Source organism: Urocampus carinirostris, chromosome 5 (assembly GCF_059441175.1).
Source record: "Urocampus carinirostris isolate Australia breed hairy pipefish chromosome 5, RoL_Ucar_1.0, whole genome shotgun sequence".
In the NCBI taxonomy this organism is placed as follows: domain Eukaryota; kingdom Metazoa; phylum Chordata; class Actinopteri; order Syngnathiformes; family Syngnathidae; genus Urocampus; species Urocampus carinirostris.
The window spans coordinates 35,951,647-35,965,456 of record NC_142353.1 but is presented as its reverse complement, the minus strand read 5'-3'; the positions used below and the strand labels follow the sequence as shown (position 1 = coordinate 35,965,456).

Below are 13,810 nucleotides of genomic sequence, written 5' to 3'. Positions count from 1 at the left end.
TTATTGTATACTGCATAAACTGGCATGGTAAATTACAGACGATTCATAGTATTTGGTAGCATTGCATATTGTTTCTATTTCGCGAAAATTCACTTCATATAGGTCTTTAGAGTACAGTTTATCTGTGAAAATCAAGGGACAACTGCGGCTATTTAACAACAGTGGAGATTGCTGCATTGTGTTTTTTGCAAATGTAAGCTAAGATAATAGGAATTGTTTTTGTCAGTCAACTCAACTGAAAAAACTCAGGAAGTCTAAAAATCGAGATGGATAAACACGGTTGCAATTTGCTGCTCATTCGAAAAAGGCAATAGTATTCATCAGCCGGGGTAGACACAGGAGGGGATCGTGATTAAAAATTGGATAGTACAGGCAGCTAGCGATAAAACAAATACAGATGGAGTTTATTTTTTTAAAGAGCTAGAGATTGTTTCATAACACAACAGAGACAACAGAAACATTAAAAACGCATCTGCAATTAATTTAAGACAAAACACATCTGGAGTCAGTTTACAAGCAAGCAAACAAGGTCTAATCCGGAGAAACCTAACGCTTGCTGTTCATAAAAATGAAGCCACGAGAATTTTAAAGTAGCTAGCATCTTTTGATAACTTAAGAAAAAATATAATTCCATATTTTTTTCTTTTGTGTCTCAGGTGGTTGCACTAGAATCTCATTTGAAGTGTGACGTTTACACACTGAACATATACATTGTGTGATTTGTATCGTTTTCATGAATGTTAAGTAGAATGATCTATTTTTAGACCGACAATTTAGATGTATCGCGACTTCTTTTGTCTGTTGTTTTCATTAAATCAAATGCAATTCCATGGGAAACATTTGAAACCTGGATGGATTGTTTTTGTCATTGATGCTCTATTCAGCCCACCACACAAATTTTTATGGCAAAAAAGTAACAACAGATTCACAATTTTAAATCAACTGTATTAACAAAATATATATATATTACAGTGATTTCGCTAGAGCCATTGAAAACCTTCAATACTGTCTACATTTAAAGACCAGGTAAATTACCAGTTCAGTAAAACAAGCTTGAAAAGACTTTTGGGAAACAGAACATTTAGTTGCTGTGTATCTATAAACATGTGGATGGACCGATCCTGCCATATGTAGAAATATACAAACCAATACCGACAAAATACCATATGTATAAATGAACACATGAATAAATCAAATAATACCTAAATATAGGATATTGCATTTCATTCATTTATTCAAGTATTTTGTCATTCTTTTCTTTCCTGTATTTATTTTGTCATGTATTTCACAACGAAATATTATTCAAATGAGGGGGCGTGTCAAATTAAGCTTTTCACCTATTGGCTGATCAGCAAGTTAGACTCGCCCACCTCGTTTGAATAAGACGTTGTGACGAAATACACTGCAATAAAAGGTAAATTGCATGAATATATGAATAAATTGCATTTATGCCATGGGTATTACGTCATTTATTCATATGGTATATATTTGTGGCTATTTATTTAGGCAGGATTAGTGTGGGAAATCACAGACCTGATTATTTGTATACTAAACATTACGAAGACACGCTTTTATGTAATGTGCACTTTGTTTTATCTTCACAAGCCCAAGAGGGTTCTCCAAGTAGAGTCATGATAAAAAAAAAGCAAATCATATCCAAGTGTGGGCTAATAGAGACCAAGTGAAAACACAAAGAAAAACATGATCAACACACAAAATACAGAAGCGGATTTTCTGTTGGATTTTAAGCTGTCCAGAAATTATACTGTAAATAACTATTTTCCATACTATAAGGTGAACCAAAAAAGCCAATTACTCATAAATTAAATTGTACGTAATCGCTCTTAGAATACGATGGATGAGATGACTTATTCGAGCAATGATTGATCCATTGATAATAATTGCAAAACATTGTGTGCAATGGGATTCAAACCCGGGTCATGGTGGAAAGGGCCTCAACACTTTCCACTAGCCAACTAGTGGTAGTGGGAAAATGCACATAAAGGCAGTGGAGCTCAACTCATCATCACACTATTTTTACTCACGGTGCCAGAACCACTGATTTGCATAGTTCATTTTGTTCGGCATTCTGATGTGTTAAACAGTATCTCCGCTTCGTCACCTGAGGGTCAATATACGTTGCGAGAGACAGAAACCTAGAACAGAAGTATTTCAACAAAATACTATACAAGCGCTTTTAAATTGAATACACATTAAACTGCAATGTTATCGACCTACAGGTGAAGAAGTGGAGACTGTTTAACCAAACCGAACAAAATGCACTATGCAAATCAGTGGTTCTGACACAGAATAAAATAGTGTGATAGCGAGATGAGCGCTAATGCCTTTTCGACGTCATCTGTATCACCGGTGGTTTAGTAGGAAATAATCAGTGCCCTCAAAGCTGCGAACCGGGGTCGATTCCAGTTACAAACAGGGATTTTAATCAACAACACATACCGACTGATCAATCATTGCACTGATATATACCGTGACCGAATGGAGAGCCCAACTATTAAACAAATAAACCCACGTCTTATAGTCCAGTGCACCTTATGTATGAAAATGATATGACTAAAGACTGTTGTTGGTGAGCCTTATAGTGCGGAAATTACAGTAACCTGTGGTTTGGGCACACATAATTTGAAAGCAACCCTCCCCATGTCACGTCCTAGTGAGTTCCGCAGAGTGCATACTGGGAGTCAAAACACTTCCTTCAAGACATCTTTTGGAAGACAAAGACCAAGTAGATGCTGGCTACTTCCCACTCAGACCTGCTGAGTGTCCCCACACAAGCGTCAGGGAACCTTTTGCAATGCTGGCGGGCGTGCCGGTACTCGTCCTGGGCCTCGGACGCCGGAGGTTGGCCGTGCTCTCCGGGAAACTTCTCAAGCGCCCCCATCCTCATCAAGAGATTATGGTGGTGGTTCATCTTTATCTTCTCCTGGTAGAATTCGGTGAAGCGGTGCTTGGTGACCAGGCGCATGCCGTAACGTGACGCCATGTGCTCAAATAGCGGAAAGTAGACCAGAAACTCCGGGACGTCCACCACCTAATTGACCAAAAAGTCTTTAGTAACTTAAAGGGAAATGAGATTTAGTTTCACAAATGATTCACGACCGAATGTCCGTGTCTAATGCAGCATTCAACCACTTTGGTACTTACCTGTGGAACGGTTTGCCGAAGGACATCAGGTCTGCGGGGACCCTGGATCTTTTCAAGAGTCTGCTAAAGACCCACTTTTTTAACTCATTCTTTGTCATACGTTTCTCTCGAATGGAAAGAACTGGTTGAGGCCAATTTTTGCCATTTTGACTCATTTTTAATGGCCTACAAAACATTTACTGTAGTTCTGTAGCTATATAGTGTATAGGACATTTCAAAAGAAAGCTTGAACCCTCATCTCTAATTAGAAAAAGAAGATCTTTTAAGCTTTTACCACTGTTGAGTAAACAACAGTTGAACATTCCTAAGTTTCTTGAAAATACTCTTCCAAGAAAACGGCATTTTGAGCAGAACTTTTACTTCAGTGTTATCTGTTGCCATTGTAATAACCCTAATATCTAAACAATGCTTTCCATAAACAGAAAAATAACATTTTATAGCGAAAATACTGAATTTATGCATGAACTTTGCAAGACATTTTATGGGGCAGATTTTTCCAGTGATCACACATTTTCACTCGATAGAGGAAGCAAAGCAACACAAAGAAGTGGGGGCTCCTCGATGTGTGGACAAAGATACGATTAACGCCATCCCTGAAGTCTAGCGGTGATTTATCAAACTGAAATAATTCCCAGAGGCTTGATACTTACTCATTAGCAGGGCCAAAGCCTTTAGAATCGTTTTATTTTTAAATAAAACAAACAACAACAACATATTTTTACGTTTTGGCAATGAGAGACAATACTTCTGAAAACGTATTTATAGGTTATGGCACTGAATGGGTTAAAATGGCATTTTTCATTTTTATTAATTTTTTTACTGTAACATACCTCATATTTCTGCTTTTGTTTTGCGGTTGTTCCTTTTTATTTTTATTATTCAAGTGTTTCTGCATGGCCGGGTGGATACTGGTAGAGGGTGTTTAAACGGCTGAAAATCCTGAGGCCCTCTGCTGCCATCTCAATTAGTGTAACTAAGCCTCCTTCAGGTCCCTTCCCTCACTTGGTTAGTCTGTGGCGTGCCATAATCCATCCATCCATCCGTTATCTGTACCGCTTATCCTCAATAGGGTCACGGGGGTCCTGGATCGGACGTATTTAAGAGGTGCGCAAAGGCCAAATTGGCCTGGTAATACAAGTAATCAGAGCTGCGCCTATGATAATATTTTTTTGCATTCTAAATGTAGTTTCAAATGAGGCACATAGGGTGCAAATCACAAAAAAACATTTGTGCCGTATTTTAATATAATATTTAATGTATCGCTAATTTTGTTCTAACTCAGTTTCAGATGTCATTTGGGCCAAGTTTTCAAATGAAAAGTATGGCGTTTGTGAATGAAACATAGGAGGCAAAGGTCGTCCTTTGTGGTGATCTTGGCCCTCTCCCAAAACAAGAAAATCTCCACCTCTAGGCTCCCTGCCTCCTTGACGGTCTTTTTTTCTTAATTGTGGAAGTGAAAGAAGCGACTTGGCACTTCCTTTAAGGGGGCAGCTGCTTTCCCATCATTGGCTGTCCGATGAGCCAGGTGCACCTTCAATTATGTCCGATCCATCATAAATCTCACTGATGTGTTTTTCCAATGGTTTCACACCATATTCCGGCCTTTACTCCGCAAAACAATTATTTTGGAAATTCTCCCTATTCACAACACCTTATTCGACTACTACACCTAAATAGCTTTGCAGCACCTTTTAAATATGTTAAACCCATGTGAAACGTTATCTCGTGTGACGACAACATATTCAGGCCTTCGATGATAAAAAATCAAAAATTCTAAAATAGGGACCACCCTAGTACACGTTATACACGAGGTCGTACGTATTTACCTGGTGATTGATCACCGACCACAATCGCAAAACATTGAATGCAACCTAATCTCTTAACCCACAAAACACTTGCATTCTTTTTTGGGGGGGAAACGATATCCATATCACTTGCGTGAATGTTTTATCGTCCATCCATTATCTGCACCGCTTATCCTCAGTAGGGTCGCGGGGGTGCTGGAGCCCATCTCAGCTATCTTCGGGCAGTTGGCAGGGGACACCCTGAACTGGTTGCCAGCCAAGTCGCAGGGCACACAGAGACAGACAACTCACTCGCTCATTCACCCTGAACTGTCTGTCCACAGGGACAGACAATTGGGTCGCTCATTCACACCTAGGGACAATTTGGACCTGCCAATCAACCTGACATGCATGTTTTTGGAATGTGGGAGAAAACCGGAGTGCCCGGAGGAAACCCACGCAAGCACGGGGAAAACATGCAAAATCCACACAGGAGGTTCGATCACATGACCTCAGAACTGTGCTGCACACGCGCTAACCACTGCGCCACCGTGCTTCCCTACGTTTTATCATAAATGGTAATTCTCTATGGCTCGTGCGCAGAAGTGAGGTGCCTATTCATTTGTTTTCTCGCCTCCCTTCGACCACACTGAAACGGGAGATAACCATAGCTGTTTTGCGCAAATACCAATACAAAATGTTAAAAAAAAGTTTCAATTCAATCTTTTTTATATTTTAAATAATATATTTATAGTATCTGTTGGATGGCAACTCACAGTGCGAAGAAAAAAGGTTTGCATAACGCCTCTTTTAAGCTCAAAGCAGCTGATCATGCTGGAATTCACGGAAATCAAGCAGCTAGCCGAAAATACACATACTAGAGATTAATGTTAGAGAATGGAGGAAACAAAAAGGTGTCCTGAAAGATATAGACGCAAAAAAGCACAAGGGAAACAAGTCATTGGTGTATCTGATGATGAAACGGACTTTTTGATGGTCATTAATATTATTACTACTGTAAAACCCCATTTAGTAACACACACGTACAGTTACTCTAAGCATTTCCTACATCATCCCCCGTTGCTGTACATAAGGCTCGCCGGGTTATAAGGCGCACTTTCACATTACTGGCCAATTTAGGATTTGTAGGCAACATTTTAATCCGTAAAATAGGGTAAAGAAGTGAGGAGAATTTATCAAAGGTTGCAAATGACTGACTCCTTTTTCGAAGGTTAAATAAAATGTACCTGATCGAGGTTGAAGTGGTACTGACATCCGAAGAGCGGGTAGTCTCCTTTGGCCTGGAAGGTCACCTGGAAAACGTCGTTGCCGAAGGAGAGCGAGTCGGACGCTTCCAACCGCTTGACCAACTCGTAGGCGTCAGGCGTGGTTCCTATAAAGTACCCGCCCGGTTTCAGTCGCTCGCAAGCATTCCTCAGCATCGTGTTGGCCTTGGCCTCGCTCTCGAACGAGTAGTGATACACGAACTGGCAGCTGCAGATGTCAAACTTTAGGTCGGGGATCTCGAATTTCTCGGCCAGGAGCTCTTTGGTGCAGTCCGCAGCGATGAATTGGGCGCTGAACATGTTGTCGTCTCCTCGGCCCCTCCGCCGCATGAATTCGTAGCGATCGCGGCACTGCTCCACCGAAACGCCGGCGATGTCGGCGCACACCAAGTGGCTGATGTTGCCCTTGCGCCACTTGAGGAGGTCGCCCCCTTTGCCACAGCCCAGGTCCAGAACGGAGAGCCGACGCTGGCCGGCTTCTCGGAGCTTATCCACCGTCTCGCCGATGAGGACACTGAAGAAGTAGAGATGAACACAACTACAATAGTACCTCTTCATAAAAGCGCCTCTAAAAACGAGAATTTTAGTCTGCGAGTTTTATTTGCAACATAAATGTTGATCGCTATACATAGGAATATTCAGTTCACGAGCAGTTCCAGAGGCTACCATTAATGCTTACTGCTTGAGACTGCTAACTGCCAGCATTAACTCACCCAGTTTGAGTATGCAAACCACCACAGGCAAAAATAAATAAACTGTGTTGTACATTCTTTTGTGTGTACTTTCATTTAAAAGGGACAGTAATTAATTTTAAGTAAGTGCTTAGGTATGATCAACATTCTCATACCTGTCAATCTCAGCAGATTTTTCCCCTTAATGTTTTCTAAATCCTCATTTTAAGCGATAATTTACCATAAACACAACAATACTGACAGCAAGACACAGTCAGTGAAATACCACGACAATATTAGCAATCTACGATGACGTTGTCATCAGCTTTTAATGTACAAGGCACTATAGCCTGGAACTGTTTACCCACTGAACTAAAGGAATAGTCAAACTGGGTCCTTTTTAAATGTAAACTTAAAGACTTTTTAATCAGATGTCAGATATGTGACCACCTGTAGTCTCTGCAATTGTGCCGTTTTATAACATTGTGCATTTTATGTAGGTTTTTCTCTGTAAAAGCCCTTCTGGGGACAGACATTGAGTATTAGCCTTGGCTTAAATGTTATAGTGTGAGGTGAGTTTATGGAGCATACTTGTCCCTTTTTAAATAAACGAATCTTAGAACGCATTACCTAGTTACCACACATATAGTCATCAACATGATAAAAGACTCCTTTCACCCCGCCACCACCTTTTTGACTTAATATCTATCGAGAGGTATCAGTTTGTTGTTGAGTCTTGATTAAGAGAGTGTGAGGAAGAACACATAAAGTGGTGATGGAGGAGCAGAGTGATTTCAGGAAAGGAAGAGGGTGTGTGGATCAGGTGTTTGCAGTACGACAGGCGTGTGAGAAATATTTTGCAAAAGGTAAGGATGTTTGTTTGGCTTTCATGGAATTGGAAAAGGCGTATGACGGGGTCGATGAAGAGGCGTTGTGGCAGGTGATGGTAATGTATGGGGTGGGAGGAAAGTTGTTGGAAGCATTGAAGAGCTTTTATGTAAACAGCAGAGCATGTGTAAGAGTAGGGAGAGAGACAAGTGAGTGGTACCCTGTGTTGACTGGTGTGAGGCAGGGGTGTGTGATGTCGCCATGGCTGTTCAATGTGTATATGGATAGTGTGGTGAAAGAGGTGAATGCACGAGTATTTGACAGAGGTGTAGGGATGATGGATAACAGTGTAACGGAGTGGCAGGTAAGTCAGTTGTTGTTTGCAGATGACATATCGCTTGTGGATGAACCTGAGGAAACATTGAGAAAGATAAGTAAGTTATGTGTGAATGTTGGGAAGAGTAAGGTGATTAAGTGTTCACGGGATGGAGTGGGCATGGCGTTGGATATAAGGTTGAATGGACAGGTGCTGGAAGAAGTTGAAAGCTTTAGGTACTTGGGTTGTGATGTGGCTGCAGTCGGTGGAATGGAGTGCAAGGTATTGCACAGAGTGAATCAAGGAACATTTAAGTGGTGATAGGTTTTGGGTGCTTTGAGGAGAATGATGAGTAACAAGAGTACGAGTATGGATGTAAAGAGGGGACTGTATGAGAGTGTGATTGTGTCGACTGTTGTATGGTGCAAAGACTTGGAGACTGAATGCAGATTAGAGAAGGAAATTAAATGTTTTTGAGAAGAAGTGTTTTAGGAGTATGTCAGGAGTGACACGATTCGATAGATTGAGAAATAAAATTGTGAGAGACAGAACTTGTAGACTAGTAGTGGAACTGAGCAAGCATGTGGATAAGAAAGTAGTTGGTTTTCTTGGACACATGGAGAGGATGGATGAGGAGCGAATGTTGAAGAGGATCTACAGAGCAGAAGTAACTGGAAGGAGACCAAGAGGAAGGCCGCAATTGACGTGGATGGATGGTGTTATGAGTGCACTGGAGGAAAGAGGTCTAAATCTAGTGGTGATGGGAATGAGTGGAGGCAAAAGGATAGTGGGTCGTTTAGACGTGTTCCAAGGGATGGGCAGGGCACCTGTATGATGCGGCAGGGTTAAACCAGTGAAAGCTGTCGAGCCCTGCTGTTGAACAGAGGAGTGTGTGGTGTCACTCTGAGCCAAGTGACATGGCCGCTTTCTCGTGTCCCTTTTCCTCTGGAGGGACGAAAGCATGACCAACTTTGGTGCCGAGATGCTTAACTTGTTTGGGTTTTGGACATTTGGGTTGGCCATGGTGAATTTTTTGGGTGTTTTTTGCTACTTTTCCCTTTCTACATACTGTGTGTGTGTGTGTCTTTAACAGAGTGTTTGAAATTGTGATGCTATATTCCATAGTTGCATTAATTTAACGCCATGTTTCGCTCCTCCTGTGTTCAGATGTGACTGAAACTTGTGCGCCTGCTGCCCCAGATGTTTCTGAAACCTGCCCGCCTGCTTGTGAGCCTGCTACACCAAAGCATCGAGATGCGCAGACCCAGACAATTGCTGATCATAACTACATCTCAAAAGACAGACAGTTGTTTACAATCAAGGCTCGAAAGACTATTGTGTACGACAGCATACTCCTAGCCTAAACACCTATCTGCCGTTTTCTACCACTATTACGTTTTGACACGCAATGCTAAACATGTGCTTACTTTCAAAATTATCGCAGCAGCATGACCGCATGATTGTCCCGGTCCAGCAACACATATGCAACCAGCAGTCTGCACATGTCCATCTTCGTTGAGCAAAACCCAGGCGCTATGCGAAGAATTGTTCAAACACTGGCTAGGCTCGACAGTAGCTTTCACATAAACAAAGCAAAGAAGTTTGTGTACAAGCACACATCTGGCTTTGCCGTGGTGGAGATACTGGTAGGCTTTAAAGGCTTCAAGGTTTTCCATAGCTTTTCTGTCGATCGCCATGGACTTCACAAAGAAAGTGAAATTTTTACAGTACGTTACACTCGACCAGGTTGACATATGGTCCTCCCATGCACACAGTGTATCCGGGTGCGGGATTGTCACGCCACCTCCAGTCAAAGTAGAACAAGCCTGTTTCCCTTTTACTCGCATGGACATGGTGACGTGCTATCCAAATAATTTGCTTTGTTTACAAGAAACTGATGTTCTTCACTTCCGGTGGTGCTGTGTACAATGGCACCACCCTCCAGTTTGGCGCGTATTGCGTATATCCTGACGGTCATTTACCATAAATTTCGGACTATAAGCCGCTACTTTTTTCCCCAAACGTTCAACCCTGCGGCTTATTCAGTGATGCGGCCAATTTATGTCATTTTTCTATCGGCCGGCCACCAGCGGCGCTCGAGTACAAAAGGTAAGATTTAGACCGGTGGAATAAATGCGCCGTGGAAGACTGCAACTTCTTGGCTTGTGCAGAAATTAAATTAGCATAAACATACCCTCATCATGCAAAATGCAAAAAGAAAGGCACATGACGCAGCTTTCAAGCTAAAAGCAATCGAGCAGTCCAAAAAAGAAGGAGCGAACGTGTTGCTAGAGTGTTTTGGAATAAGGGAGCGTGGGACGACGTCTATATGACACTGTTTCTTTCCGACACTGAGGAAGACGACTTTGATGGCTTCAGTTCTAAGGAGGAAGATGAGGACGGTTTACCGTGATTTTTACAAGTACGGTATGTTTTTTTAACAGACCCGTTTACTGTGTTGCGAGCGTGTTGCTACCATTAACTGCCCTGTCACAGGCACCATTAGGGATGAAAGTTATATTATTATGATTATTGAAGCTTTGAAAACTCTCTCGGTGTACCGTCTTTCTTTGTAAATATGTGTAACCATGTATAATATGTATTTGCAACTGTATATTTTTGTAATGTATTTATTTCAGACACTTATTCTGATATGTTTTGCACGGGCGAATAAAAAAAAAAAAGGGGCGAAACAAACGCGGGGTGACGGGAAGGGGGGACTGGTAAAGGTGAGGGTTTGCGGACGCGGCGGAAAATAGTGGATATGTATTTTTCCCACCCTTACCTTTGGAAATATACACTTTTTTCCTTGGATTACTTTCAACGGGACCTGGACTCTGCAGGTCTGCATTAAACCTTAAGTACCGTATCATTTTCCGTCATTTTTTCGGCTGTGATTTTTGGACTGTGTACTTTTATGAAGGACATTCAGTTTCAATCGCGGGACTTAAAGTCGGGTTTGGGTTAATTTTGTGTTTGTGTTACATTTTTTTAATGTGGGCACATGCGGCTTATATACAGGTGCGGCTTGTGTAAGTACAAAATCAGTTCTCCTCTTAAAATGCGGTGGGTGCGGCTTATAATCAGGTGCGCTGTATAGTCCGGAATTTACGGTATCTTAATTTCATCTTTAATGCCTTAATGTGTAATAATTGATCACTCGATGGCACTGGGTTGGTACTGGACGAGGGCCAGTAATACACAACGCAGCGACAGGATGCCAGACAAACACGGCGCAGACTTAAAAGCAAATTCCATGGTGTATAGGGAATACACATTTCTCTATCTATGATAAATGATGTACTTTTGCCTTGTATTCCAATCAATTGGTTTTTGTATTAAGTTTTTTTGCATCACTTGGAGGCACTAAACATTACACACTGTCACTTTAAAGTCTGTAACATGTGGACCCTAGAGTGCCATGTCTAATCTCGTTGCCACAATATAAGGTTATTTCACTTTGGAACCCGTTTAGAACGGATTAATGTCCAGCCCGGGTTAAATGTACCTAAATCCTAAGAGTAATAGAATATAAAATTTCACTACACTTTGTGACTTCCACAAACAGCGAAGAACTGCTGTTATTGTAATTTAACAAAATAGTTAACAATATAAAAAAACGATACACACCTTTTCAGCCAGTTGTTAAAGTTCCTCATGTAGAAGATGCGGCTTTGACTTCGTGCAGCCAGTCCGACCTCCTGGAGACGGTTGTAATGATTGGCCACAGTCGTGTTGTTGTCGTGGGGTTCATCGTCTTCAACGCGTTTTTTCTTACAAGTTGTATTTTCCTCCTTTGTGTCGTTTCTTAAGGCCTCCATGATTGTTTCACTTCAGCTCGTAGAAACAGAGCATGCGCTTCGAGGCCCCAGTTGGTTTAAAATGCGCATGCGCGTGATTCTGTTTCCGGATCAAAACAAACCGTTTATATTTTGCAGTCAAATGTAATTTTTCTACAAGTTAATATTCCCTTCAGCTTTATTTGGTTTATTCAACCTTTTATTATTTTGCCTAGCCTTACTGGAGAAAGGAATCAAAAAGTAAAATAAAAAAGGAAGGAAAAAATATGCGAGGGAAAAATATGAAAAACCTATATGAAAAAGAAAAAGGGAAAATAAAAGAGGAAGAAAGAAGAAAAAAAGGGGAGGAATAAAAAATGAAAAGCCAAAAAAAGAGGAAAAAGAAAAGAGTACCGTAATAAACATGGGGAAAAGATAATAAAAAGAAACAAAAGGGAAAAAATTAAAAGAAAAATATATTAACGTAACAATATTTAAAAATACTTCAATTAAGTAAGTAAAAAGAATCTTTCAGTGAAACCATATTTTTACAACTTTCATTTTTTTCTGCTTTTTTCATTCAATTGATATGCTAAAAAGAGAAAATACGGGGGGGGGGGGGAGACGGGTTTTGTGGGTGGCCTTGGCAGCAAGATGGCGTCCAATCATGTCAGTTCCCTCTCGGTGTGGCTCATCGGATGCCAAATCCATGCTAATTTCCTGACCGGCATTATTTTAAAAAAAGTATGTTTGGATGATAGCTTATATATTTGCTTATTATTTAAATCAATATTGTTTTTTCTAATGAAGATTTTTTTTCTGGCCACTAGGAGGCATTGAATAAGACATACTGTTCTTTCAAATGTAAAAATAGGCTACATTGAAACCGAATTTTACCATTTTTTTTTCACCAAGTGGCCTCAATCTTTTTTTTGCCACAAGAAATAATATTACGGATAAAAATTTGTGTCCTCTTATTTGTCTGTAATTTTGTAACTGACTTTAAGGGTTAGGTGTGTCATCTTGGTGTCCATAAAAAGTTGAAACTTAAATATTTTCTCTATCAAGAATGTGTAAACAATGCAAACAAAAGTTCACAGAGCCCTTATGCGTCACTTTCTACTGGACCTATCTCTAACTTAGCAAAACTGTCCAGGGCCCAAGACATAAGGTAGGAAGAATGGGGTTAGGAGGCAGTTCTGGAGAGGGACGTCATGATTGTCCCCGTAGCTTTTTTTGGTTTTGTTAGTGTGGCATGAAAATGGTAAGAGTGAGTTATGTCTGCTTCAAGTAGAGTTCAATTGCCACCTTAAAGCCCAAGAAAGATGAAAATAAGAAATGTTTATTCGAGCACACCAAGAAATGTACTTACTCGCACGCGCACCATGACTGAGTCGATTGAGTCTCCAATGATGACACAAGGCAGAGGATGGCGGCAGTGATTAAAAAAAATTCAAAATTTAAAGCTTCTTCACCCTTTTTTCTAGTTTTACTTCTTTTCTTCGAAGTAAAATCGGAAGGAAATACAGATAAAATGAGAAAACAATGTGCCAGCTGGAGTATTTTTAAAATGGCTTTTTACCCCCCCAAATTAAACAATAATAAAGGAAATGATTTAAATAAAACAAAGATTGGGAGGGCAATGTTCGCTCGTTTGTCATTTCCAATAAAAATACGTTTTCAACAATATTTACGCCCAATACTCCCATGTCATTTTATTGAAGAGGAATGGCGTATATTTAGCACCTCTTAATGGTGATTTGTAAAAAGTAAAAAACCATGAACTATCATTTACACAGGGTCCAGACACTCGCATTAATTTTCCATAACACGAGGCTCACGTAAAGGTAGCCGACATGATTGCCGTATTGCTTGTATGGCCCATAAGTTTCCATATAGATAAGTAACCCTTACACTGACTAATACAATTACACAGCGACCTGTTTAGGTGTAGCATGCACCAGTCTTCTTGGGCTCAACC

General features: G+C 40.7%; 1 protein-coding gene across 1 annotated transcript; it reads right to left on the bottom strand.

Annotated features, from left to right (window-relative positions):
- Window positions 1-377: 377 nt before the first annotated feature.
- rnmt (RNA (guanine-7-) methyltransferase) lies at window positions 378-11,932 on the bottom strand. The gene is made up of 3 exons (XM_088336603.1): window positions 11,681-11,932; window positions 6,197-6,749; window positions 378-3,052 (listed from the first exon to the last, which is right to left on the bottom strand). The coding sequence occupies exons 1-3, from the start codon at window positions 11,869-11,871 to the stop codon at window positions 2,717-2,719; spliced, it is 1,080 nt and encodes a 359-aa protein (XP_088192729.1). The 5' UTR covers window positions 11,872-11,932; the 3' UTR covers window positions 378-2,716.
- Window positions 11,933-13,810: the final 1,878 nt, after the last annotated feature.